The following is a 24,789-nucleotide window of genomic DNA, read 5'->3' as shown; positions in this document are numbered from 1 at the left end:
CAATTGTCCCATCCAGACTCCAACTTGTTACTGGGAAAGACAGGAGACTCCTGTTTATCTATGGTGATTCAATCAAGACCCATTGTCCTCTGACCATTGTATGACCAGCCATCAGCTCATTATGGAGTCTGATGGCTTTTTTCTGTTCTTCGTCCTGCTGCAAAGTTGATTACCAGTGTCTGGAAGTTTGTTCCATATTCATAGCATGGTCTTGTTCTTTGGTGTGGGTAATCACAAAGTCCATATTGCAATAACAAGTTTATTTTTTTAAAAAAAATTTTTAATTAAGGTTTTCATAAAATATCAATAACAAAATGAAAAAGGAACCCAAAAGGGTTAAGTACAAAACACGGTCTAGAAAAGCAGCCCTCCCTACCGCCTTCCCCCCTGTACATAAATAATAAATTAACATTAACACCCTGACTTAACACAACTGGTATATACACCCCCCTGGACCCTCCAGTGTAAGTAAATAACAGAAATAAAGTAAACCCCCCCCCCACCCCTGCGAGATACTGCTGCCATTGACCAATGTCTACCGATCTGCCAGGAAGTCTAAGAACGGTTGCCACCGCCTAAAGAACCCTTGTACCGACCCTCTCAAGGCGAATTTCACCCTCTCCAGTTTAATGAATCCCGCCATATCGTTGATCCAGGATTCCACGCTTGGGGGCCTCGCATCCTTCCACTGAAGAAGAATCCTTCGCAGGCTACCAGGGACGCAAAGGCCAGAACACCGGCCTCTTTCGCCTCCTGCACTCCCGGCTCCTCTGCCACCCCAAATATTGCGAGCCCCCAACCCAGTTTGACCCTGGATCCTACCACCCTCGACACCGTCCTCTCTACACCCTTCCAAAATTCCTCCAGCGCTGGGCATGCCCAGAACATATGGGTGTGATTTGCTGGGCTCCCTGAGCACCTAACACACCTGTCCTCACCCCCAAAAAAACCGGCTCATCCTTGTCCCGGTCATGTGTGCCCTGTGCAGCACCTTAAACTGTATGAGGCTGAGCCTCGTGCACGATGAGGAAGAGTTCACCATCCCCAGGGCATCTGCCCACGTCCCTTCCTCAATTAACTCTCCCCACTCCTCCTCCCACTTACCTTTCACCTCCACCACCGAGGCCTCCTCCTCCTCCTGCATCACCTGGTAAGTTTCCGAGATCTTCCCCACTCCCACCCACCCCCCTGAGAGCACCCTGTCCTGTACTGTGTGTGGCAGTAGCCACGGGAATTCCACCACCTGCCGTCTGGCAAACGCCCTTACCTGTAAGTACCTGAAGGTGTTCCCCGGGGTGAGCCCGTACTTCTCCTCCAGACTTCCCGTCCACAAAAAGGTCCCCCAACTTTCGTATCCCTGCCCTGTGCCACCCTGAAGACCCTCCACCTGTTCTCCCTGGGGCGAACCGGTGGTTCCCCCTTATTGGGGTCCACGCCGAGGCCCCAACTTCCCCCCCCCATATGCCACCTCCACTGCCCCAGATTTTGAGGGCAGCCGCCACCACCGGGCTCGTGGTATACCTCCTTGGAGGGAGCGGCAGCGGCGCGTTATCAGCGCCCCCAGACTCGTACCCACACAAGACGCCGTCTCCAGCCTTTTCCATGTAGCCCCCTCCCCCTCAATCACCCACTTGCGCACCGTCGTCGCATTGGCGGCCCAGTAGTACCCACAGAGGTTGGGCAGCGCCAGTCCCCCCCTATCTCTACTTCGCTCCAGGAACACCTTTCTTACCCTCGGAGTCCCTCGCGCCCACACAAACCCCATTATACTCCTGTTAACCCGCCTAAAAAAAGCCTTTGGGATAAACACGGGGAGGCACTGGAACAGGAATAAAAACCTTGGGATCACCGTCATTTTGATTGACTGCACCCTACCCGCCAAGGACAGCGGCAACGCGTCCCACCACTTGAACTCCTCCTCCATTTGCTCCACCAGCCTTGTAAAATTAAGCTTATGCAGGGCCCCCCACCCCCCTTGCGTCATTAAAGGTCCTGACTAACAACGGGCCCAACAGGTCCATATATTTTTTGGAGAATTCGACCGGGAAACCGTCCGGCCCCGGTGCCTTCCCCGCCTGCATGCTTCCTATCCCTTTGGTCAGCTCCTCCAGCCCAATCGGGGCCCCCAATCCCGCCACCAGTCCCTCTTCTACCTTTGGAAACCTCAATTGGTCCAGGAAGCGGCCCATCCCTCCCTCCTCGCGTGGGGGCTTGGATCGATACAATTCCTCGTAAAAGTCCCTGAAGACCCCATTGATGCCAACCCCATTTCACACCACACTCTCTCCCCTGTCCTTAACTCCCATCGATCTCCCTAGCTGCATCCCGCTTCCGAAGCTGATGCGCCAGCATCCGGCTTGCCTTTTCCCCATACTCGTAAATCTCCCCCTGGGCGTTCCTCCACTGCACCTCCGCCTTCCTGGTGGTCACTAGGTCGAATTCGGCCTGGAGGCTGCGCCTCTTCCTCAACCATCCTTCCTCGGGCACCTCCGCATACCTCCTGTCTACCCTCACCATCTCCCCCACCAGCCTCTCCCTCTCCCCCCGCTCCTTGTGGGCCCTAATGGAGATCAGCTCTCGTCTCACCACCGCCTTCAGGGCCTCCCATACCATCCCCACTTGGACCTCCCCGTTGTTGGTCTCCAAGTACCTCTCTATACTTCTTCGGACCCGCTCGCTCACCTCCTCGTCTGCCAACAGCCCCACCTCCAAGCGCCACAACGGGCGCTGGTCCCTCTCCTCACCCATCTCCAAGTCCACCCAATGCGGGGCGTGGTCCGAAATGGCTATTGCCGAAAACTCAGTATCCTCTACTCTCGCTGTCAGCGCCCTACTCAAAATGAAAAAGTCGATTCGGGAATAAGCCTTATGGACATGTGAGAAGAATAAAAATTCCCTAGCCCCCGGTGTTGCAAATCTCCAAGGGTCCACCCCTCCCATCTGGTCCATAAACCCCCTCAGCACACTAGCCGCCGCCGGCTTCCTACCCGTCCTAGACCTGGAGCGATCCAGTGCCGGATCCAACACCGTGTTAAAGTCTCCCCCCATTATCAGGCCCCCCACTTCAAAGTCTGGGATCCGACCCAACATACGCCGCATAAAACCCGCATCGTCCCAGTTTGGGGCATTACACATTGACCAGTACCACCCTCTCTCCCTGCAACTTACCACTTACCATTATGTACCTACCGCCATTATCTGCCACAATGCTCGACGCCTGGAATGACACCTTTTTTCCCACCAAGATCGCCACACCTTGATTTTTGGCATCCAGCCCCGAGTGAAACACCTGACCTACCCACCCTTTCCTCAATCTTACCTGGTCTGCCACCTTCAGGTGTGTCTCCTGGAGCATAACCACATCCGCCTTCAGCTCCTTCAGGTGCGCGAACACGCGGGCCCGCTTAACCGGCCCATTCAGTCCCCTTACATTACAGGTTATCAGCCAGATCAGAGGGTTACCCGCCCCCCCTCCCCCACCGACTAGCCATAACCCCTCCTCGGCCAGCCACGCGCCCGTACCCCACACCCGGCCCGTTCCCCACGGCGGCATACCCCCGTCTCGACCACACCCACTCGCTCCAGCTGCCCCTTGACCATAGCAGCAGCAACTCGATTCCCCCCCCCCCCGCCCCCGGCTAGGACCCATCCTAGCTGATTTACTCCCCCCATTGCACTTCCGCAAGTCAGCTGACTCCTGCAAACCCCGGCCACTCCCACCTCTCCTTCGACTCCTCCCATTGTGTGACACACTCTCCTCTCCCGTTCCCCATCCGTAGGCTCTTCCCCTCCCCCTTCCATTCTAAGCACAGGAAACAACCCTCGCTTCCCCACCCCTGCCCCGCCCCCTCCAGTCTTCAGCGTGGGAAAAAGCCCGCGCTTTCCACCTACGCGGCCCCGCCACTCTGACGCAGCTCCTTTTACAGGCCCAGTCCCCTCACCCCCGACTCGGGCCTCTCCCTCCCCCGCGGGGCCCCATCTCACCGCCGGCCACCACCCCTGTTCCGTTTACCTACCCCCCTCCAAGAGCCCCCCCCGACCAACTCAACCAAAATAGTGCCCAACCCGCCCCAACCACCCTCACCGACCCGAAAGAGAAAAACACAGAGAAAAAGAAACCAGGAGCAAAGCAAAGGCACCCCCCCACAAAAAAAATAAAAATAACATATCAACCGCAGTCCCCAAACGCCCATCCCGACCCTCAATCTGTGTCCAACTCTCGGCCTGAACAAAGGCCCACGCCTCCTCCGGAGACTCAAAATAATGGTGCCGGTCCTTGTAGGTGACCCACAGTCGCGCCGGCTGCAACATGCCAAACTTCACCCCCTTCCTGTGCAGCACCGCCTTCGCTCGATTGTACCCGGCCCTCCTCTTCGCCACCTCCGCACTCCAGTCCTGGTATATTCGAACCTCTGCGTTCTCCCACCTGCTGCTCCTCTCCTTGGCCCACCTGAGCCGCCCACCTGAGCCACACACTCCTGATCAACGAACCGATGGAATCTCACCAGCACTGCCCGCAGAGGCTCGTTAGCCTTGGGCCTCCTCGCCAGCACTCTATGGGGCCCCTTCCAGCTCCAGGGGCCCCTGGAAGGACCCCGCTCCCATCAGCGAGTTTAACATGGTGACCACATAGGCCCCCACGTCCGGCCCCTCCAGCCCCTCTGGGAGGCCCAGAATCCGCAGATTCTTCCGCCTCGACCGATTCTCCATCTCCTCGAACCGTTCCTGCCATTTCTTGTGGAGCGCCTTGTGCGCCTCCACCTTTACCGCTAGGCCTAAGATCTCGTCCTCGTTGTCGGAGATCTTTTGTCGAGCCTCGCGGATCGCCACCCCCTGGGCCGTCTGTGTCTCCAGCAGCTTATCAATAGAAGCCTTCATCGGCTCTCGCAGGTCCGCTTTAATCTCTCTGAAGCAGCGCTGGATACTTCCTGCTGATCCTCCGCCCACTGCATCCACGCTGCCTGGTCTCCGCACGCCTCCATTTTGTTCTTCTTCCCTCGCACCTTCCTCGGGTCCACCACCACCTTTTTAGTCGCCCCGCTCCTAGTAGAAGCCATATACTATCGGGGAGCTGTTATAATGTCCTTCCCACACCGGGAAACGTCGAAACAGTGCCATTGGGGGCCCTGAAAAGAGCCCAAAAGTCAGTTTTTGCCGGAGCCGCCGAATGTGCGTCTTAGCTCCGCATAGCCGCAACCGGAAGTCCCAATAACAAGTTTATGCCTTGACTTAAGTGCTCTTGCAGATGGCCAGTAGCAATTCTAGTCAGGGCCTCATGAGACTGCTTCTGTTCCTCGCCTATGTATATGTTCTCAGCCTGTTTTCAGTACCACATCAATATAACGCGAAACAATCGAACAGAAAAAAAGACAAAACATCACAATAAAATACAAAAACCAGTACTTAATTTATTTGAGGATTGATTTTTTTTTTTTGATAGGGAAGTCTCTTCTCCCGGGGTGAGGAAAACTGAATACTCGGGCCATCCTTCAAATCTGCTAGATTTGGTATTCGAAATAGGTCTGATTCAGCGTCCGGCATAGAGGCTGGATATGGGGTTATTGACAGTCTTGGGGTTCTGTGGACGGACATTGAGGGCAATAGACGGGTATGTGGGGTTTAATGGGAATGGGTCAATCTTGCCCTCGGTTCTGTGGGAGGCCCTGAAAGCATTGATTAGAAGGGAGATAATTTTGCACAAGGTGCATATGGATAGGGAGGCAAAGGAGGAATGCTAAAATTTGGTTGATGATATCTTGGGACATAGACCGCAGGCACTTGAATGATCCAACCCCAGAGCTTCTGGCGAGCAGGAAGAAACTGCAAGTGCTTTTGACTACCGACAAGGCGGTGCACCAGTTGGGGGGGCGGCGCGAGAAAACTGGCGTGAATCACTCTGGACTTTCCTAGAGAAAGTCCAGAGTGATTCTCCGTTTTGAAGGGGGCTAGCAGGGCCCCGGAGTGCTCCTCGCAGCTCCGGCTGCCGATACGGGGCCCTGCACATCCGGCCGCAGGTCCGCGCATGCGAGCGGTGGCTGCCTGCGGCGGCGGCCCCGACAATATAGGCCCGCCCAAGATCGCGCACACCCACCAAACGGAGGACCCCAATCGCGAGGCTGGCCGTCCTGGAAGTCCCCCCCCACCCCACCCCGGTGACGGATCCCCCTGCCCCCCCACCAGGGCGGCCGCAGACTGAGTCCGCAGCCGCCACTCCGAGCTCCCGCTGGGTGGAACCATAAGTGAATCACGGCAGCGGGAACCCGGCCAGTTGTCGGCGGAGAATCACTGTGGGGGCCTCTTTCAATGGCCCCCCACCGACGCCGCGTTGACGGTGTGTGCGATTGCCGGTGATTCGAGAGGGGTGTCGGACCCAATCGCTGGTCTGACGCCCATTCACCGCCCCCGATTGCGGCGCGGAGGCTCGGAGAGTCCTGGCCCATGTCTTAAGTCATTGGGGATTTTGTTAAAGGTCGGCAATTGTTGTCTAACATGCAGCGATTGCTAAATGTGGTGCTTTCCCCATCTGAGGGGGCGGTTCCTGAGGTAATCGTCGCGATAGATGCCGAGAAGGTATTTGATAGGGTAGAATGGCGTATTTATTTGCATTCTTGTAGAAGTTTGGGTTGTGGCCCATGTTTGTATCTTGGGTACGACTGATGTACAAGGCCCTAACAGCTAGTTAATAACCAACACAAAAGCTCAGGTTATTTCCAGGTAATAGGGGTGTCCTATGTACTTCCTCTTGTTTGCATTGACGATAAGAGTTTTGACCATTGCCTTGAAGGGTTCAGATCAGTGGAGGGGATAGTGAGGGGAGGGGTGGAGCTTGGGGTGTCCCTGTAAGCTGATAATCTCTTACTTTATATAACGGACTCAATCCCCACATGGGTGATATAATGTAGCTGCTGAGGCGCTTTGACTCTTTTTCAGGGTACAAGCTAAGCTTGGAAAAAAGTTCATTCCACCCCAGGGAGGGGAGTTAATCTAGGGATGCTAGCTTGTCATATGCCTGGTTCCAATCTTAAAGTGTTTGGGGGATCAAGTAGCCCAGGATTGAAACCGTGCCTGTAAACTGAACTACACAAGCTTGGTAGGCAGGATCAGGACCGATCTGCAAAGGTGGGATAATCTTCCCCTGTACTTAGCAAGCAAGGTACAGTCAGTCAAGATCAACATTTTGCCAAGATTTTTGTTTTTGTTCCAATGTTTGCTGGTGTTTCTCCCTAAATTCTGTTTTTGGGGGGGTGGGGGGGATCGATAGTTTACTGGGCAGCGAATGCAGAGAAGATGTTGGGTTGGTGTAGTGATCCGGGAGCTGCGTAAGTGCAGATGGAATCAAAGTCATGTAGAGGGTCTGGTCAGAGGGCCTTAGCGACGGCCTTGCTTCCGTTCTCACCGGCAAAGTATTTGGCAAATCCAGTGATTGTTTCCACTTAGAAGACCTGGAGACAATTTCAACAGCATTTTAAATTGGGGTCAGTATCAAAGCTGGCTCCGATTTGTGCGAATCATCTGTTCGAGCCTGCCAGATTGGATGCCACATTAGGGGATTGGGGGTGTGGTGGTGTGCTGGGATGGGAAGAGGCTGGAGAGAGTGGGTGATCAGTTCCTGGAGGGGCGTTTCGCCAGTCTGGGGGAACTGTCAGTGAAGTTAAGGCTCTCGCAACCTGACTTATTCAGATGTTTGCAAGTTTGCAAAAGATCTGGTCAAGTAGACCGTGAGGAGAGCAGTTTTCCTGACATTCACTGTGCACTATCAACCTTTCTAATGGAGAGGGTCCTTTCGCTCGCAGCATCAGAAGAAAGGCACCTCCTGTATTTATGGATGGATTATATCGGTGGATTCGGTATATGTGGAGGGTGTTAAGGCCAGGTGGGAGAAAGAATTAGGACCCATTTTAGATGATATGTGGAGTGAGGCGTTGCGGAGGGTGAACTCCACGTACTCGTGTGCGAGGCTTGGTTTAATTCAACACTGTAGTTTAGCGGTTGCAGTTGACTAGGCCCAGAATGAATTGTTGCTGTTCAGGGGTGGATGATGAGTCCGAGCGCTATTCAGGGGGCCCGGCCAATCATGTTTATTTGTTTAGGTCTTGCCCGAAACTTGTAGGCTTTTGGATCTCCTTCTTTAGCACCATGGTGGCACGATAGCACAGTGGTTAGCACTGTTGCTTCACAGCTCAAGGGACCCGGATTTGTTTCCGCTTGGGTCACTGTGCGGAGTCTGCACGTCCTCCCGTGGGTTTCATCCGGGTGCTCTGGTTTCCTCCCACAAGTTCCGAAAGACGTGCTATTACGTGAATTGGACATTCTGAATTCTCCCTCAGTGATTCTGAACAGGCACCAGAGTGTGGCGACGAGGAGCTTTTCACAGTAACTTCATTGCAGTGTTAATGTAAGCCTACTTATGATACTAATGAAGATTATTATTATTATTGGTGTTTCTGAAAATTGAATTGGAACCTTGTCCAATAGTACCCTATTGGGGTGTCCGACTCGGCGGAGCAGCAGGATAGCACGGGGGCCGATATCCTGGCCTTCACTTCATTGATTGCCCAGAGGCGAATACTGGTGGGTGGAGGTCTGCTTCTCTGCCCAGTGCCTCTGTGTGAGTGGGAGACCTGGTGGAGATCTGGTCAAGTAGACCGTGAGGAGAGCAATTGAAGGGTTTTACGCGAGATGGCAGCCGTTTATTATGTATTTCCAAGGAGCTGGTCACCTTCAGTTGTTAGGGGTGAGGTGGTGGTTGGGGTGGGGTAGGAGGGGTTAGGATATGTTTTGTATTGTATGTGTACTGGTGTTTCGTTGTTTTGTATTGTGTGTTATGTATAAAAGGGAAACATTTAAATAACAATTCTCTATGGAGGGAGCTGGATCCGCTAAATAAGAAGTAGGTTGTTTGCATGAAGGGACACCCAATGCTCCACCCCTCCCCGACTAATACCCCTCCCTTTACCAGAGGACCATAGAGCTATAGCGAGCAGCTTTATTGCCAGAGCAAACAGGAGTGGGGACATTGGACAGCCCTGCCTCGTGCCCCTATTCAAAGGAAAATAATCAGAGTTTGTACAAACACTGGCAGTGGGGCCTTTATACAAATCTATAGCCAAAACCAAATCTCAAATAAATACTCCCATTCCACTCTTATCAAATGCCTTTTCAGAGATACTATCACTTCGGGTTCGGGCATTGAGGAGGGGAAAAGGACATCATTTCACAGGTGACGTATATTCTCCCTTCACAAAGCCCATTTGATCCTCTGAGATTATATTTGGGAGGCAAGAGCCAGCACCTTGGCGAGTAGCTTGACATCTGAGTTCAGAAGTGAAATGGGATGTAAAGACCTCTATCAGGTCTTTGTCCCTCTTAAGCAGCAGGGAAATAGAGGCTTGAGTGAGGTTTGAGGGTAAAGGCCATTGGGATAGGAAATCATTCAACATGTCCAAAACGAAAGGCAAAAGCTGCTTCGAGAACTTCTTGTAAAATTCAATTGTAAAGCCATCTGGACTGGGGCGTTGCCAGATTGCATCGATCCAGTACATTTTAAGAAATTTCATCAGGGTGTAATGTAGATTCCAACTCACTGCTCCTATCCACCTCGACCGTTGGGATGGGTAGGCCATCCAGAAAGTCCGATCTGACAAATCCATCCGCAGGAGGATCAGATCTATGAAGATCATGGCAAAAAGGTTCAAAAGCCACATTAACATGAGGGCCAGAAACATGGTTGCAGCTCAAATTGAGTTTCTGTGTGATCACGAAGGCCACCTGTCGTTTACATTGGTGAGCCAAAGGTGATTGGCCTTCTCTCCGTATTCATAAAATGTGCCCCTTGAGCGTCGTAACTGACTTACCGTCCTGCTCGTCGACAGTAGTTCGAATTGTTTGCAGTTTTTTTCCTACTTGCCAGTAACTCCAGCAGGATCAAGCGAGTACTGATGATCCACCTCAAGAATGGAGTCCACCAGCCTCTGCTGCTCTACCGTTGTTGTCCTCAACAAATGCGCTCTGTAGTAGATCCCCTACACCGCCCCCCCCCCCCCCGCCCCGAGGACCACCATTAGAGCCTTGCACAATGTTCAGGTGCGATTGACTTTGATTTGATAAATTTTTATTGTCCTCTATGGCAGTGGACGTAAGCTATATTAAACCGCATTGACAATGTTTTGGGGTAGCAATACGCTAAAATCTTAGATCAAGTTCTTCAAAGAAATACAAGAAATTCTGATTAATAATTTGATTTGACCTGATAAAATAACTGTGTGACCTTCAACTGGTTTAGTAATGGTAAAATTGCAGACATTCTGTACGTGTAAAAATTATGTTCTGTACTGGGTAGACTGGGAAAGTATTGCTGACCTTGATGCTTCCCTTGTAATAATTAATGAAAGCAGTTGGAATTCCCATGGTTTAATTAAAGATCAGATTAAAACAGCACCTTCATATGGAGAGATGTGGGACACATCAGCTAGCAGCTCATCAGTCTATTTGGCATATGAAGTGTTTAGGTAGGCATTTCTCACCTGCCTTTTCTGTAATCCGTCAACCAATTTCGTTGGAACTATGTCAGCGCCAGGGAGCCGACACATTTTTGAAGAACAGCGATGATTAAAAAACAAAAGTGCAGAAGCATTTTTACATTTGTATTACAGATGAGTCATTTCGCTACTTTCATTCTGTATTCCTCATTAAAAAGCTACAGAAACGTCTAATTGCAGATACATCGTGCAGTTGAATATCCAAACAGAACAGACTCCGTTTATGCTCCCTTTTTTTTCTGGTGGGCGAATAAAAGGGAATTTTACTGGGAGCAAATGGACTGACAGTGCTAATGTAGAAGGGATTTCAACAGAATACTGGGAAATCTGATCATAGCAGCTGCCTGAAATGGTCCATGTGGCTGAGATAATGAGCTACACTGGGGGGGGGGGGGGGTGCTAGACTGACCTGGAACACTTCTCAGACTGACAGGGCATGGATTTCTGTTGGTCCAAAAGCATTTCCTTTAGAAATACAGATTGATGCAATATGATAACAAGAAAAAGGGCTGGCACTTTCCCTTAATTCAACATGAATTAATAAAGATTTTATTGAGTTTAGTAGAAAAGTAGTGCATAGGGATGTTAGGTTCATGTCTCCTTTGATAGTTTTTACTGATGAACATTGCAATATTACAGCGCTCCATAATGAAGGTTACTAATCAAACTGCAACAAGATTGCAGTCCATTGACAGTTCGATGAGGTATTTTAATGAATAAATATTGAAGAAATTTATGCAGTAACTAAAAATGTTGTTCTTCGTTAATTGTTGTTTGCGCCACATGGCAATGGACTACAATTTTGAGGAGAATAGACATTGTCCTGATTGAGACGAGCCCCTGATGCAGGACTGTCTCAAAGAATAAACTAAATTAAGTACTAGTGTTCAGCCAGTGCTAACTTGATATTTAAAAGCCTGCGGACTTGTAAGTAGAAAATAAAATTGAAGGTCGTAGAGAGAAATGAGTAGAAGACTTCAGTGAATCTTTGTATCATTGCAGGAAGGGTTTCACATTGTTTTAATTAACTGCTTATGGAAATGGTGAATCAGCAGGTTGATTGAAAAACATTAACTATTGCTTATCTTCATTTGTGTTACATTTCAACTGGTTTTGAAGGTTCACATGAGGTATGGTTGAGATTCTCTATACTGAATGTTACATATTGGTGATTAGGATTTTGTGTGTTGTAGCAGGTGAGGTAGCATCTGAGGAGAGAAACAGAAACAGAAAAAAGTTACTATTTCAGTGGTTTTCATCAGAATTGCCACTTGACCTGAAACATTAGCTCTGTTTCTCTCCACAAATGCTGCCCACACGGTGATCAGGGGAGAGCTAATCTCCATTAGGGCTCATAGGGAGAAGATAGAGGGCATGGAAAGGGAGAGGTTAGTGGGGGAGATTTTAAGAGTGGACAGGAGATACGCAGAGGCCCCTGAGGAGGGATTACTTGGGGAAAGGCGACGTCTCCAGACGGAGTTTGATCTGTTGACCACAGGGAAGGCAGAGGCACAGTGGAGGAAGGCGCAGGGGGCGACCTACGAGTATGGGGAGAAGGCGAGTTGGATGCTGGCACACCAGCTCCGTAAGAGGATGGCAGCGAGGGAAATAGGGGGAGTCAAGGATGGAAGGGGAGCCACAGTGCGGAGTGCGACGAAAATAAATGAGGCATTCAAGGCCTTCTATGAGGAGCTGTACAGATCCCAGCCCCCAGGGGGGGCAGAGGGGATGAGACGATTCCTAGACCAATTGAGATTCCCGAGGGTGGAGGAGCAAGAGGTGGCTGGTTTGGGGGCACCAATTGGGTTGGAGGAGCTGAGCAAGGGTTTGGGGAGTATGCAGGCAGGGAAGGCCCCGGGACCAGATGGGTTCCCGGTGGAGTTCTACAGGAAGTACGTAGACCTGTTGGCCCTGCTACTAGTGAGGACCTTTAATGAGGCAAGGGAGGAAGGGACCCTGCCCCCGACTATGTCGGAGGCGACGATTTCTTCGATCCTAAAGCGGGACAAGGACCCACTGCAATGTGGATCGTACAGGCCGATCTCGCTCCTCAACGTGGATGCTAAGTTGCTGGCAAAAGTGCTGGCAACGAGAATTGAGGACTGTGTCCCGGGGGTGATCCACGAGGACCAGACGGTATTTGTAAAGGGCAGGCAACTAAACACCAATGTGCGGCGGCTCTTAAACGTGATAATGATGCCATCGGTGGAGGGAGAGGCGGAGATAGTGGCAGCTATGGACGCGGAGAAGGCCTTTGACCGAGTAGAGTGGGAGTACCTCTGGGAAGTGCTGCGTAGGTTTGGGTTCGGGGGAGGGTTTATTAGTTGGGTTAAGCTCCTTTACAGAGCCCCGGTGCCGAGTGTGGTGACGAATCGGCGGAGGTCGGAGTATTTTCGGCTGTACCGTGGGACAAGGCAGGGGTGCCCCCTTTCCCCCCTGTTGTTTGCATTGGCGATTGAACCCTTGGCCATATCATTGAGGGAGTCTAGGAAATGGAGGGGGGTGGTCCGAGGGGATGAAGAGCATCGAGTGTTGCTTTATGCGGACGACCTGTTGCTGTATGTGGCGGATCCAGTGGAGGGGATGGTGGAGGTCATGGAGGGAGTTTGGGGATTTTTCGGGCTATAAGCTCAATGTAGGGAAGAGTGAGCTTTTTGTAGTACAGGCAGGGGACAAAGAAAGGGGGGTAGGCGAGCTACCACTGAGGAGGGCGGAGGGGAGCTTTCGGTACCTGGGGATCCAGATAGCCAGGAGTTGGGGGCCCTACATAAACTGAATCTGACAAGGTTGGTGGAGCAGATGGAGGAGGACTTCAAAAGATGGGACATGTTACCGCTCTCGCTAGTGGGTAGAGTGCAGTCGGTCAAAATGGTGGTCCTTCCGAGGTTTCTTTTTGTGTTTCAGTGCCTTCCCATCGCGATCACCAAGGCCTTTTTTAAGAGAGTAGGCAGGAGTATTATGGGGTTTGTGTGGGCGAATAGGACCCTGAGGGTAAGGAGAGGGTTTCTGGAACGCAGTAGTGACCGAGGAGGGTTGGCGCTGCCGTACCTAGGGAGCTACTACTGGGCAGCAAATGTGGCGAGGATCCGTAAGTGGGTGATGGAGGGAGAGGGGGCGGCATAGAAGAGGTTGGAGATGGCGTCCTGTAAAGGAACGAGCCTGGGGGCGCTGGTGACGGCAACGCTGCCGCTCTCGCCGTCAAAGTACACCACGAGTCCGGTGGTGGCGGCAACGCTAAAGATCTGGGGCCAGTGGAGACGGCACGGGTGCAATGGGAGCCTCGGTGTGGTCCCCGATCAGGGGTAACCACCGGTTTGTCCCGGGGAGGATGAACGGGGGGTTTCAGAGCTGGCATCGGGCGGGGATTAGAAGAATGGGGGACCTGTTCATTGATGGGACGTTTGCGAGCCTGGGAGCACTAGAGGAGAAGTTTGAGATACCCCCGGGAAATGCTTTTAGATACATGCAGGTGAGGGCGTTTGTGAGGCAGCAGGTGAGGGAATTCCCGTTGCTCTCGGCACAGGAAATTCAAGACAGGGTGATCTCGGGTGTGTGGGTCGGGGAGGGCAAGGTGTCGGCAAAATACCAGGAGATGAAAGAAGAGGGGGAGCTGTATTTATTTTTTTTTAAATGGGAGGAGGAGCTGGGGGAGGAGATTGAGGAGGGGTTATGGGCTGATGCCCTAGGTAGGGTTAATTCCTCCTCCTCGTGTGCCAGGCTCAGCCTGATACAATTTAAGGTGGTTCACAGAGTGCACTTGACGGGGGCGAGGTTGAGTAGGTTTTTTGAGGTAGAGGACAGATGTGGAAGGTGCTCAGGGAGTCCGGCGAACCATTTCCATATGTTTTGGTCATGCCTGGCACTGGAGGGGTTCTGGAGAGGAGTGGCGGGAACAATATCTCAGGTGGTGAAAGTCCGGGTCAAGCCAAGCTGGGGGCTAGCAATATTTGGAGTAGTGGACGAGCCGGGAGTGCAGGAGGCGAAAGAGGCCGACATTCTGGCCTTTGCGTCCCTGGTAGCCCGGCGAAGGATCTTGCTAATGTGGAAGGGGGCGAAGCCCCCCAGCGTGGAGGCCTGGATAAACGACATGGCTGGGTTCATTAAGCTGGAGAGGATAAAGTTTGCCTTGAGAGGGTCTGCGCAGGGGTTCTACAGGCGGTGGCAACCGTTCCTAGACTATTTTGCAGAGCGTTAGAGGAAGGTCGGTCAGCAGTAGCAGCAACCCGGGGGGGGGGGGGGGTAAGGGGGGTTTGCCTAGGGGGTGTTTGAGCAAGAGAACACATGAAAGATTTGGGAAACTGGCATGTATGGGAGGGAGCCAGTGTACAAAGCTCTGTAACGTATCGTTTTACCATGTATATATCTTGCTATGTGCGTTTTCTTTCTATTTTGTTACAAGGGGGGGGGGGGGTTTATTGTTTGTAAGGGTGAAAAATTGTGTTAAAAAACTTTAAAAACATATTTTAAAAATAAACAAATGCTGCCCAAACATTAGGTTTTCCAGCATTTCTTTGTTTTTTATTTCAGAAGTATTTTGATTTTCTTACTGTAATTGATTTGTTTGATTTCCACCAGTGATGCTGATTCAGAACTGACTGGCTTGTGCCTGGCGCACAATGGTGGGCACTCCGTAGTACTGTCCTGTCAAAAGGAAAGGGATTGTTTAGCTTCCTACATGGGCTATTTGAATTGTTGAGATCTACCCAGCTATTCGCAGAACAAAATAAAAACTCATCAAAAAAATTAACCCCATTACAGGAAGATGGTTAATTCTTTCTTACTGATCTTTTATATTAATTCATTCATTTTGTAAGGTGTATTTCAAAGCTGAATGGAAAAAAATGACCCGACAACAGAATACAATGTATTCACACTGTGGATAGCTTTAGATATCGGTTGAGTCGAGTTTGCCTCAAGAGTTTTGTTGTGACAATTTGAGGAATTGAGTTTTAGAATGTGAAAGCACGAATTGGAAAATGTTTTGGGAGTGAAAGAGTTACATATTCTGAGACCTTCTATTATAGCTCCTGACTGGATTAACCCCCCCACCCCTCCATATCAGGCATTTGTTTAACTTGCAAACTGCTTCTGTCTCAATTGCAGTACAAGATCATCCATCTGTACAGTCACGTTCATTTGCTCAAAATGGCCAGAAAGCACTCCTTAAAAATATCTATCTATGGTTCATTTGGCCCTGCATTGTGATCATCCCACAAAGAATGTGATCATTTACTTTGTGAAAGAGAAATCGTATTTGACTACATTTTTTAAAACAGAGGCCTTTGAGGTAACAAGCAACATGGATAATGGGAACTATGCAGATGTGGTGTACTCTGCTTTCCAAAATGCATTTGATAAAGTATCACATCAAAAGTTATGAGGCAAAATAAGAGCTTGTGGTGTAGTGGGGAGCATATTAACATTGATAGAGGATTGATTAGCTCACAGGAAGCAATAAGTGGGGATAAATGGCTCATTTTCAGGTGCTTAGTAGAGTGCCACAGGGGCCTCGACTATTTCTAACCTGTATAAATGACTTGGATGACAGAACTGAATATATGATTGCCAAGTTTGGGGGTGGCACAGTGTTAGACAGGAGACTAAGTTGTGACGCCTGCATAAGGAGTCTGCAAAGGTATCTAGATAGGTTAAATCAAGTGGGTAAAAATTTGACCGATTGAGTATAATGTGGGAAAATGTGAGGTTGAGCATTTTAGCAGGAACAATAAAAAGCAATGTACTATTTAAATGGAGAGTGATTGCAGAACACAATGGGTCCAGAGGGATCTGGTGTCCTGAATGTGAATCACAGCATCCAGGTACAGCTGGTGATTAGGAAGGCAAATGGAAAATCCAATTGGCTAGGAAACACTTTTGAAACGTGCTGCAAAAATTATCCTGATCCGCACCTGAACTTGGTTATGTTTGTTCCAGTTAAGGCATGATTGGAAGAATATTCTTCAAATTTTCCCAACAACATGCTGGTTTGTTGCTGTACAAACATGTCATTCATTGCAAGGGGAATGGAGTATAACATTTGGGATGTTTTGCTGCAATTGTACAAGGTATTTTACAACTGGAGTACTGTGTGCAGTGTTGGTCTCCTTAAAGGATGTAATTGCAATGGACGTGACTTGTGTGTGATGAAAGGGTCATCTTATGAGGGAAGATTGGGCCTTTATCCATTGGAATTTAGGAGATTTAGAGGTGACCTTTTTGAAACATACAAGTCCTTGAGGGAACTTGACAGGATGGATGCTGAGAGGATTTGTCCACTGTGCCCCTGGAACTGGGGGACACTTTAAAAATAACAAGTTTCCAATTTAAGATGGATATGAGAAGAAACTATTTTTTGGGTCTTTAGTTGATGGAATTCTCTACTCCACGGAGCAGTAGGGAGGCAGGCTATTGAATATATTTAATGCTGAGTTAGATTGATTCTTGATTGACAAGAGAGTAAAAAGGAATGGGGATAGTCAAGAAAGACAGCCACAGTCTTATCGAATAGAGAAGCAGGCTCAAGATGCTGAATGGCCTGGCCGACTCCTTCTCATAATTTGTATGTTCGTATGAAATTTACATGTTTATAAATGAAAAACCATTTGAGATACACCATACCTGCGTGCACAGAAAATAAGACCCTCTGTATAGAGTTTGTTAATTGTCCAGATTTTAAAAGGGGTTCACAAATTAATTTGGGTGGATGCCCAAGTACCTTGATGCATGTTTAGTAACAACTGTTGAAAGCTGGCTGACCTTTTAAACAGTTTGTATCAAAATCTGCAACAAGTTGATTGAACATAGAGCACTATATCAGACCGGTTGCATGGGCTTCATCCAAGTTGAACACTTGAAACTTGAATCACCTTACCATCTTGGCCTGCTCCACCACCACCTCCCTGTGATCGGTCTGCACGACCCCTCCCAGGCCTGCTCAGCTCCTCCTCCTCTTCCTCCCTCGGCCTGCTCCAACTTCACTCCCCACTCAGTTGTAGTGCTCTTGCCCTGAAAAAGACCCATTTTATGTTTGTGGAACCTTGTTTTGCAAGGTGTTCTTGCCAACAGAACCACTGTGAAAATCCAATTGGCTAGGAAACACTTTTGAAACGTGCTGCAAAAATTATCCTGATCCGCACCTGAACTTGGTTATGTTTGTTCCAGTTAAGGCATGATTGGAAGAATATTCTTCAAATTTTCCCAACAACATGCTGGTTTGTTGCTGTACAAGCATGTGCAATACAGAAAGAAGCCTTTTGGCCTGACGGCGCAAAGGCAATGAGTCAGGTGTCTTCCTCCTGCAGCCATGAGGGATATCACTATTTTCTCAGTTGAAGTTAAATGGAATGAAGCTGCTTATTGGTTTGCACTTGCCAATGTTGACCAGTCAGTACACCTATGGAGATTTACAGCTGAGTAGAAATTTGTTCAGTCTTCACAGGGCTACATTGGTCCCATGCTGCAACAACTTGCATTTACATGGCATCTTTGACATAGTAAGATGTCCCATGGTGTTTTACATCTCAAACTAATCCGGCTTCTTCAGTCGCTCCAGATTTCCCTTGCATGTTCCTCTATTTCAAATAGTACTCGCGTGCTACGAAACCCTCTGTCACTGCTGCATTTATCATTTCTATTGTGCATCATAAAACAGAATTAAGAGAATTACTTCCAATTGAATCAGTGAGTGAAAAATCAACAAATGATTTTGTATTAAATATTTTACTCATGGTAGAAACTTTATCTATCAAACTTTTCCTATTCCTCACTAGTTTCTTATCCAAACAGCAAAGTTGCAGCTATTTGAGCATTCAGTTTATCAGCGGGCAAGGACCTTCAGATACTGTTAACACTGTATAATGCTGATTCTTTCTTCCTGCCACTATAAGTGAGAATTCCTGAAAAACTATCACAAGATTAAGAATTTTTGTCTGCAGTAAAAGCCTATTAATGAACAAGTAAGCATGCTCATTAGGAACAGTTGGATTGTCAGCGAGGAATAAATCTGGGCAGAGCAAGGCAATTCTGTGGCATCGAAGGTAGAGTTTTTGCAGGTTCCACAAAACAATGCCGCTGTGATATTGCAGTGGTCTAGCTTCATAGCAATGTGGAGTAAAAGTATGTTGTGCACTGAATAACTTGTGCAGTGTTAATTTTCTGTTGTTGTCCTTTGCAGGTACCTTTTCCAACACTCCAAGGTGAAGGTGTGGAATACCTGGGCCGTGCAGATGATGCTGTAATCGCTATCTCGAATTACAGACTGCACATTAAATATAAAGATTCTTTAATCAATGTAAGCAGTACTATATTGGATACTCTTCTGAATCTGCCGTAACTTAACTTACCTTGACAGGTGTTAGAATTTTAAGTAAGTGAACCAATTGGAATTGCTGCACCCACTATCAAATCGAGCTGTTAGTTTTCTGTTTACAGTCATCATTCTTTCATTCATTTGGCAAAAATGTTGTTCATCATTGAGCATTTCTAAATGCAACCATTTACTGAAAGGTAAAGTAATAGAACGTAACGAGGGTTGAAGGCAAGCAGGCAGTAATAAATAAAATGGATTAGCTCAGTCATGAAAACTGTACTAAATTTATAATTTCATCTAGATCAAATTACAATTTAATAATCCATCTAATGAGTTCATTTGTGGTTATGGTATCTATTCACCTGCTTATTTCCCACATTGTTTTGTACTCTAAGCTCCTATTTACTCTCCAGTACTTGTGTGTGATTTTTCTTTTGTCTCTTTCCACATCCCACTCACTTTCATTACTGTCTCTTTTTCCCTCCTCTTCCACACACTAAGATGCATGATATGGAATCCACTTTGATCATTTGCCAGGCACAGAAGCCATCACTGCTGTTGCCAATGTGACAGCAGTACTGTTCCCCCTAGAGTCTGCCACTTTGCTCCTTGCTGTGCCAGCTCGTTTGTGACTTCCCAATAATTTCCTTTTTGAGAATATATTGCACTAGATTTATTTCTAAACAAAATCTGTGCTTCCTCTTTGTCCTCATTATGAAGCTATGCACAAAACATACATAGATATTTGATGTTGGCCAAGTTGTCAAATTAAGAAACGTTTTTGGAAAACAAGACCAAGTGTTGGTTATCGATCAATTAGCACCCAGTAACCAATAGGTTGCAATGGTAATCAACAATATGAAATGAGGCTGTTAAAGTAATTTTGCGCATAGTCACTACATTGACTCTCTTGCACTAATCAACAAAATATGTTTGGCCTCCAGTAGGCTCACGGTGAACTGGATGGCCTAGATAGATCCTCCAGAAATTGGTGGTCTGGGATGGCGAGGGGAGGCTGGTATCAGAATTACATCCATGTTTGAACATCATAGATTTGACCAAAGTAACCAGTATATCATGTTACCACACAGCAGTCACATATCCGCAAAATGACAGGAAGCTTTATGATTATAGAAAGCTTAGTTGGTACTAAAACAGGTTTTGCATTTGCTTTTGAATCTGTTCTATTTGCCTATTTTAGACAGGCAGATAGAAGAACAGAATATTCAATAGAAGATCAGGAAATCCAGGATGAGAAAACACAGCCACCTGTTTATCTTTCAGGAATCTTGTTTCTAATTGTTTAGATATTAATATGACATCACTGTAAGCTCAATAAACTATAGTCAGCAATTTACAATTGTTGAAAAATGACACATGCTGTCGAAGCTTTTCATCTTTCACTCATCAGGATGAGTAAAGACGGGAAGCTTTGACAGCTTGTTGTGTTTTTCAGTAATACTCAAGTTCTGTACTACCAGGCGTTAATTTATAATTCATTTTTTTATTCAAATGATTAAGATAATTTTGGTCCTGGAAGAGAGTAGCACCTTGCTGTATATTTGTTTTGACTTGGCTCCTTATCTGGCTATGTATTTGCACACTCTGTGAGAATGGTTTCTGGTATAGGGAGTCCAATTATTCATGTTTACAGGATGACGTGAATTTACTTGGGTTGTCTACCATGGCTTAGTGAGATCACTCTCCTCTTGAGTCAGAAGACTGTGCGTTCAAACGCCACCTGAGATTTGTTCCCAACATAGATTGTGCGCTTAACAACAACTTGAATTTAGATTGTGTCTTTAATGTAAGAAAAGTCCCAAGATGCTTTATTGAAGCATTAAAACTTTATACTGGACCACATATGGAGACACAAAGACAGATGGTCCAAAGTTTGTCAAATAAGTCAATTTTTAAGAAGGCAAGAGAGTTAGAAGTGCATAGAGATTTGGGGCAGGAATTCCAGATGTTTAAGGCATGGTAACTGAAGGTCTGACTGCCAGTGATGAGCCAAGGAAATCTGGGCTTCATGAGACCAAAAGGCGGAGTTCATGGAAGGTTGTAAGGATGGAGGAAGTGACCAAGATAAGGAGGGGTAGATGGGAGGCTATCCAGAAGAGTATTGGAATAGTTAAGCTAACAAAACATTAAATGAGGTTTTATCAATAGATGGCTGAGCCGGCGAAGAGAAAGACGATATTATTGGAAGTAGATGGTCCTGGTGAAAAAGAAACTAACTTGAGTTGGAAGCTCAGCTGAAAATTAAATAGGATACAATGGTTGCTATTGATCTGCTTTACTGATCAGAGAAGGGGATGGAATCGGTGGCTTGGGACAGATTTTATAATGGGTGGGAAAGATGAATGCTTCAGTCTTAATACGCCAGATCAGCAGTGTGAGCTGATGTGATGGAGCAGAGCGACCAGGAGTGAAGGTGGTAAGGTAGAGTTGTGTGCCGTCAACCTAAATGCGGAATGTGTTTTCAGAGGAGGCTGATGAAGGATGGCATTTGCATGAGAAATAGCAATGAGCCGTGAGCAGTTTCTTTAGGTATCCAGAACTAACGGTATGGGAACTGGAAGAGAAGCCACCTTTGGCTATGGCTGGATTGGCAAGAATGAAACAGGGCAAGTGCAGAGCCATTTAGCTACATAATGGAGGAAAGATGTTCAGAAGAGGATGGTATGGCCAATGTGTTAAAATCTGGACATTGTTCGGGACGAATGATCATGGTCACATTCACATAGGATATTATTTGTGGCTTTGATCAGGGTCGTTTCAGTGCTGAGACAGGGCAGAAATCTGATTGGAGAGGTTGATGCATGGATCGCGGAAAGATGGACATGGATTTGAGTGGCAACAACACATTCAAAGACTTTAGAGAGGAATGGGAGAGTGGAGCTGGAATGGTTATTTGCAAGAGGTCAAGAATGGACTTTTTGAGGAACGGTAACAGATTTGAAAGTGTGGACTGTACCCGAGGAATGGGAATTTTTTGAAAATGATTTCATAGGACGTGCGTGTCACTGGTAAGGGCAGCATTTGTTGCCCATCCTTAATTGTGCTTGAGAAAACGGTGAATTTCCTTGTTCAACCACTGCAGTCCATCTGGTGCAGGCCCCACAATGCTGTTAGGAAGGGAGTTGCAAGATTTTGATACAGTGACAGTGACCTGAGGTAATAATTCCAAGTCGGACTAGTGTGTGGTTTGGAGGGGAACTTGCAATTGGTGGTGTTTCCATGCATCCACTGCCCTTGTCCTTCAAGGTAGCAGAGGTCGCGGGCTTGGAAGGTGCGGAGGCCCAGCAAGTTGCTGCAAGCATCTTGTAAATGGTACACACAAATGTTGGAGGAAGTGAATGTTAAAGGTAATGAATGAGGTGCCAATCAAGCAGGCTGCTTTGTCCTGGATGGTGTCAAGATTCTTGAGTGTTGTTGGAGCTGCACTCATCCAAGCAAGTGGGGAGTGTTCCATCACACCCCTGACTGTGGGCTAGGCAGTGAAATTGGGTGGTCAGTAGTTTAGTGGGAGTAGTGTTCAGAGAGCAGGATATAGGTTTCATGGGCAAGGTGATCGTGGAGAAGCCCTGAGAAGATATAACAGAGAAACTTGATACACAGCAATATAAGAATCTTTATTAGTGTCACAAGTAGGCTTACATTAACACTGTAATGAAGTTACTGTGAAAATCCCCTATAATGAGAGAGTACTGCACTATCTGTGAAGTGGTATTTTTTGGCGGGATGTTAAACTGTCCATAAGTAGAAAGCCCCATAAGCACTGCGGAGAGTAAAGCAGAAGAGCTCTTGTATCCTGCTCAACATTTATCACTCAACCAACTCTTAAAACAGTTCTGGTCATTTATTTCATAGCTGTTTTTGTGACTTTGTTGTGGGATAGTAAACAACCATGTTTCCAACACTACAACAGTGGCCACATTCCAAAAAGACTTCATCAGTATTAAAGTGCTTTGGCACACCTGAGATCATGAAAAAATATGTAAATACATAATAAATAATAAAGGAATAGACAGGGCATTTGCAGGTAAGATGTTTCTCCTGGTTGGGGAATCTAGAACCAGGGATGCAATTTCAGAATAAGAGGAAAACCACTTGGGGCCACGATGAGGAGAATTTATTTTACTCAAGAGGGTTGCGAATCTTTGGAATTCCTTACCCCTGAGGACTGTGGAAGCTCAGTCATTGAGTATATTTAAAGCAGAGACTGACAGATTTCTAATTACCAATAAAGGGATATGGAAATAATGTGGGGGGAGAAAGGCATTAAAGTGGATGCTGTGATTACATTGAATGGCTATATCTATACAGAAGATGTATTGTGCAGCCATAAAGCAGAAAATTATTTACTGAAATAAAATGGGAGCAGCATATGATGTTTCCTATTCTGTTGCAATAGGCCCACGTTGGCATGTTGTCTCTGGGTTCTATAATGTGGGTTGAGGGTGGTGCAAAGAAGACCTAGCACCAAGTAGTGGGTACTGGTTGGCATGCAGTATCTTTAGCTTGCTCTAGTCCTGATTAGGTTGTGCTGCCTGCTGTGTCTTGACTTTAGACCATAGCAAGTATTTTCAGTGTATAAGGTTCCTGCCTTTCTCACATTTATTATTTTGATTTCATTTTCCCCTTCTCTTTCCTTTTGTTCTGTTTTAGACCTTTCTGCAGGGTGTGGACGGTGACATCTCAGTAAGTACTGTGTGTGTATGTACTTCACTGCTGGTTACGCATACAACAGTGTATCCAACACAGCTTGTGTGCATACAGTCTTGGTCAAAGATATAGGTTTTAAGGTTCCAATACAATGCTGTGTCACAAAGTGCCTAGACAGGAATAAAGTGCTATCATCACAACTTAAAGAAACTTCAATGTGCACATCTTCATCCTCATGTGGGCAACAGACAGATGCATCATACAGATGCTTTCTTAGTAAACGTACAAACAGGAACACTGTGCCCTAGCGCTTTCCTCTCACACTTTCACTCCCTTGTATTCTTATGTTTGCATACACGAAGGTTGGTACAAATTAGGTACACAGTAGATGTGACACAGAAAATGGGTAGCTATTAAGAGTCGTCTGACCCTGATGTGTGCCTGGAGCTGTAGAGCAGAGCTTTGGGTAAAGATGGCCATTAGGAACCAGAGTGGCAATCATGTTTTATTACCAAGTATTTGCAGAAATTTCAGGAATGTAGAGCACCACAGCTTTAAGAGTTTCAGCTTAACCTGCATGAATCCACGTGCTGCACATTAACTCACTTTCAATATTGATGGGTGGCTTCAATGGCGTTTCTTGAGCTAATAATTAGAATACAATTAGTTTAATACTTAGGTCTCAATCGCTAGTTGACACAATTTTGTCGGCTTTAGAAGTGCCAGTATTATCTATGTTGTAAGAGAAAGAAACCAATTTCTACAGAGGTGACAGGAAAAACTGCAAATGTGGAAAAGGTGAGGTTACGGGGATGGGGTGGAGGCGTGGGCTTAAGTAGGATGCTCTTTCCAAGGGCTGGTGCAGACCCGATGGGCCGAATGGCCTCCTTCTGCTGTAAATTCTATGATTTTAAAATAAAAACAGAAATGCTGAAAGTACTATCAACATCTGGAAAAAGGCAGCTTAGAACTTTTGTAGAAGCCCGTTGTCAGATTTGTTATGCATTTGCTGATTATATTACATCAAGTTGCAGTGTTCCGGTGGCTAGGGCTCATGTAGAAAGTCTTGTAATGGTTTTCCTTGACGCACAAATAAAACCTGACTGGCATGAGACTGGCTCTTGTCTTCCTACTATTGCAGTCTGTTTGAAATGTTCTTCAGAATTTGGATTGACTTATATTTAGTCAACCTTCCTCCCTATCCCAATGCAAAAAAGCCTTCTCACCTTGTTGGAGGAGCACAAATGCTTGTTAACTGCCCAGGAAATTACCACA

General features: G+C 47.3%; 1 protein-coding gene across 7 annotated transcripts in view; it reads left to right on the top strand.

Moving 5' to 3' along the window:
* mtmr4 (myotubularin related protein 4) overlaps positions 1–24,789 on the top strand; it is a 255,708-nt gene that overhangs the window by 142,523 nt on the left and 88,396 nt on the right. For 4 of the 7 annotated variants that reach the window (XM_072469391.1, XM_072469392.1, XM_072469394.1 and 1 more), the window contains 2 exons: positions 18,712–18,828; positions 23,518–23,550. The exons of 2 other annotated variants lie outside the window; for them this stretch is intronic. In XM_072469391.1, the coding sequence (XP_072325492.1) occupies positions 18,712–18,828; positions 23,518–23,550 (150 nt within the window). The remainder of the gene's footprint in view (positions 1–18,711; positions 18,829–23,517; positions 23,551–24,789) is intronic. One more of the 7 variants, XM_072469395.1, reaches the window with a different exon arrangement.

This window comes from Scyliorhinus torazame, chromosome 12 (genome assembly GCF_047496885.1).
Source record: "Scyliorhinus torazame isolate Kashiwa2021f chromosome 12, sScyTor2.1, whole genome shotgun sequence".
Classification (NCBI taxonomy): Eukaryota; Metazoa; Chordata; class Chondrichthyes; order Carcharhiniformes; family Scyliorhinidae; genus Scyliorhinus; species Scyliorhinus torazame.
Note: the sequence above shows the minus strand (reverse complement) of the source record. Positions and strands in the feature narration are given on the sequence as shown.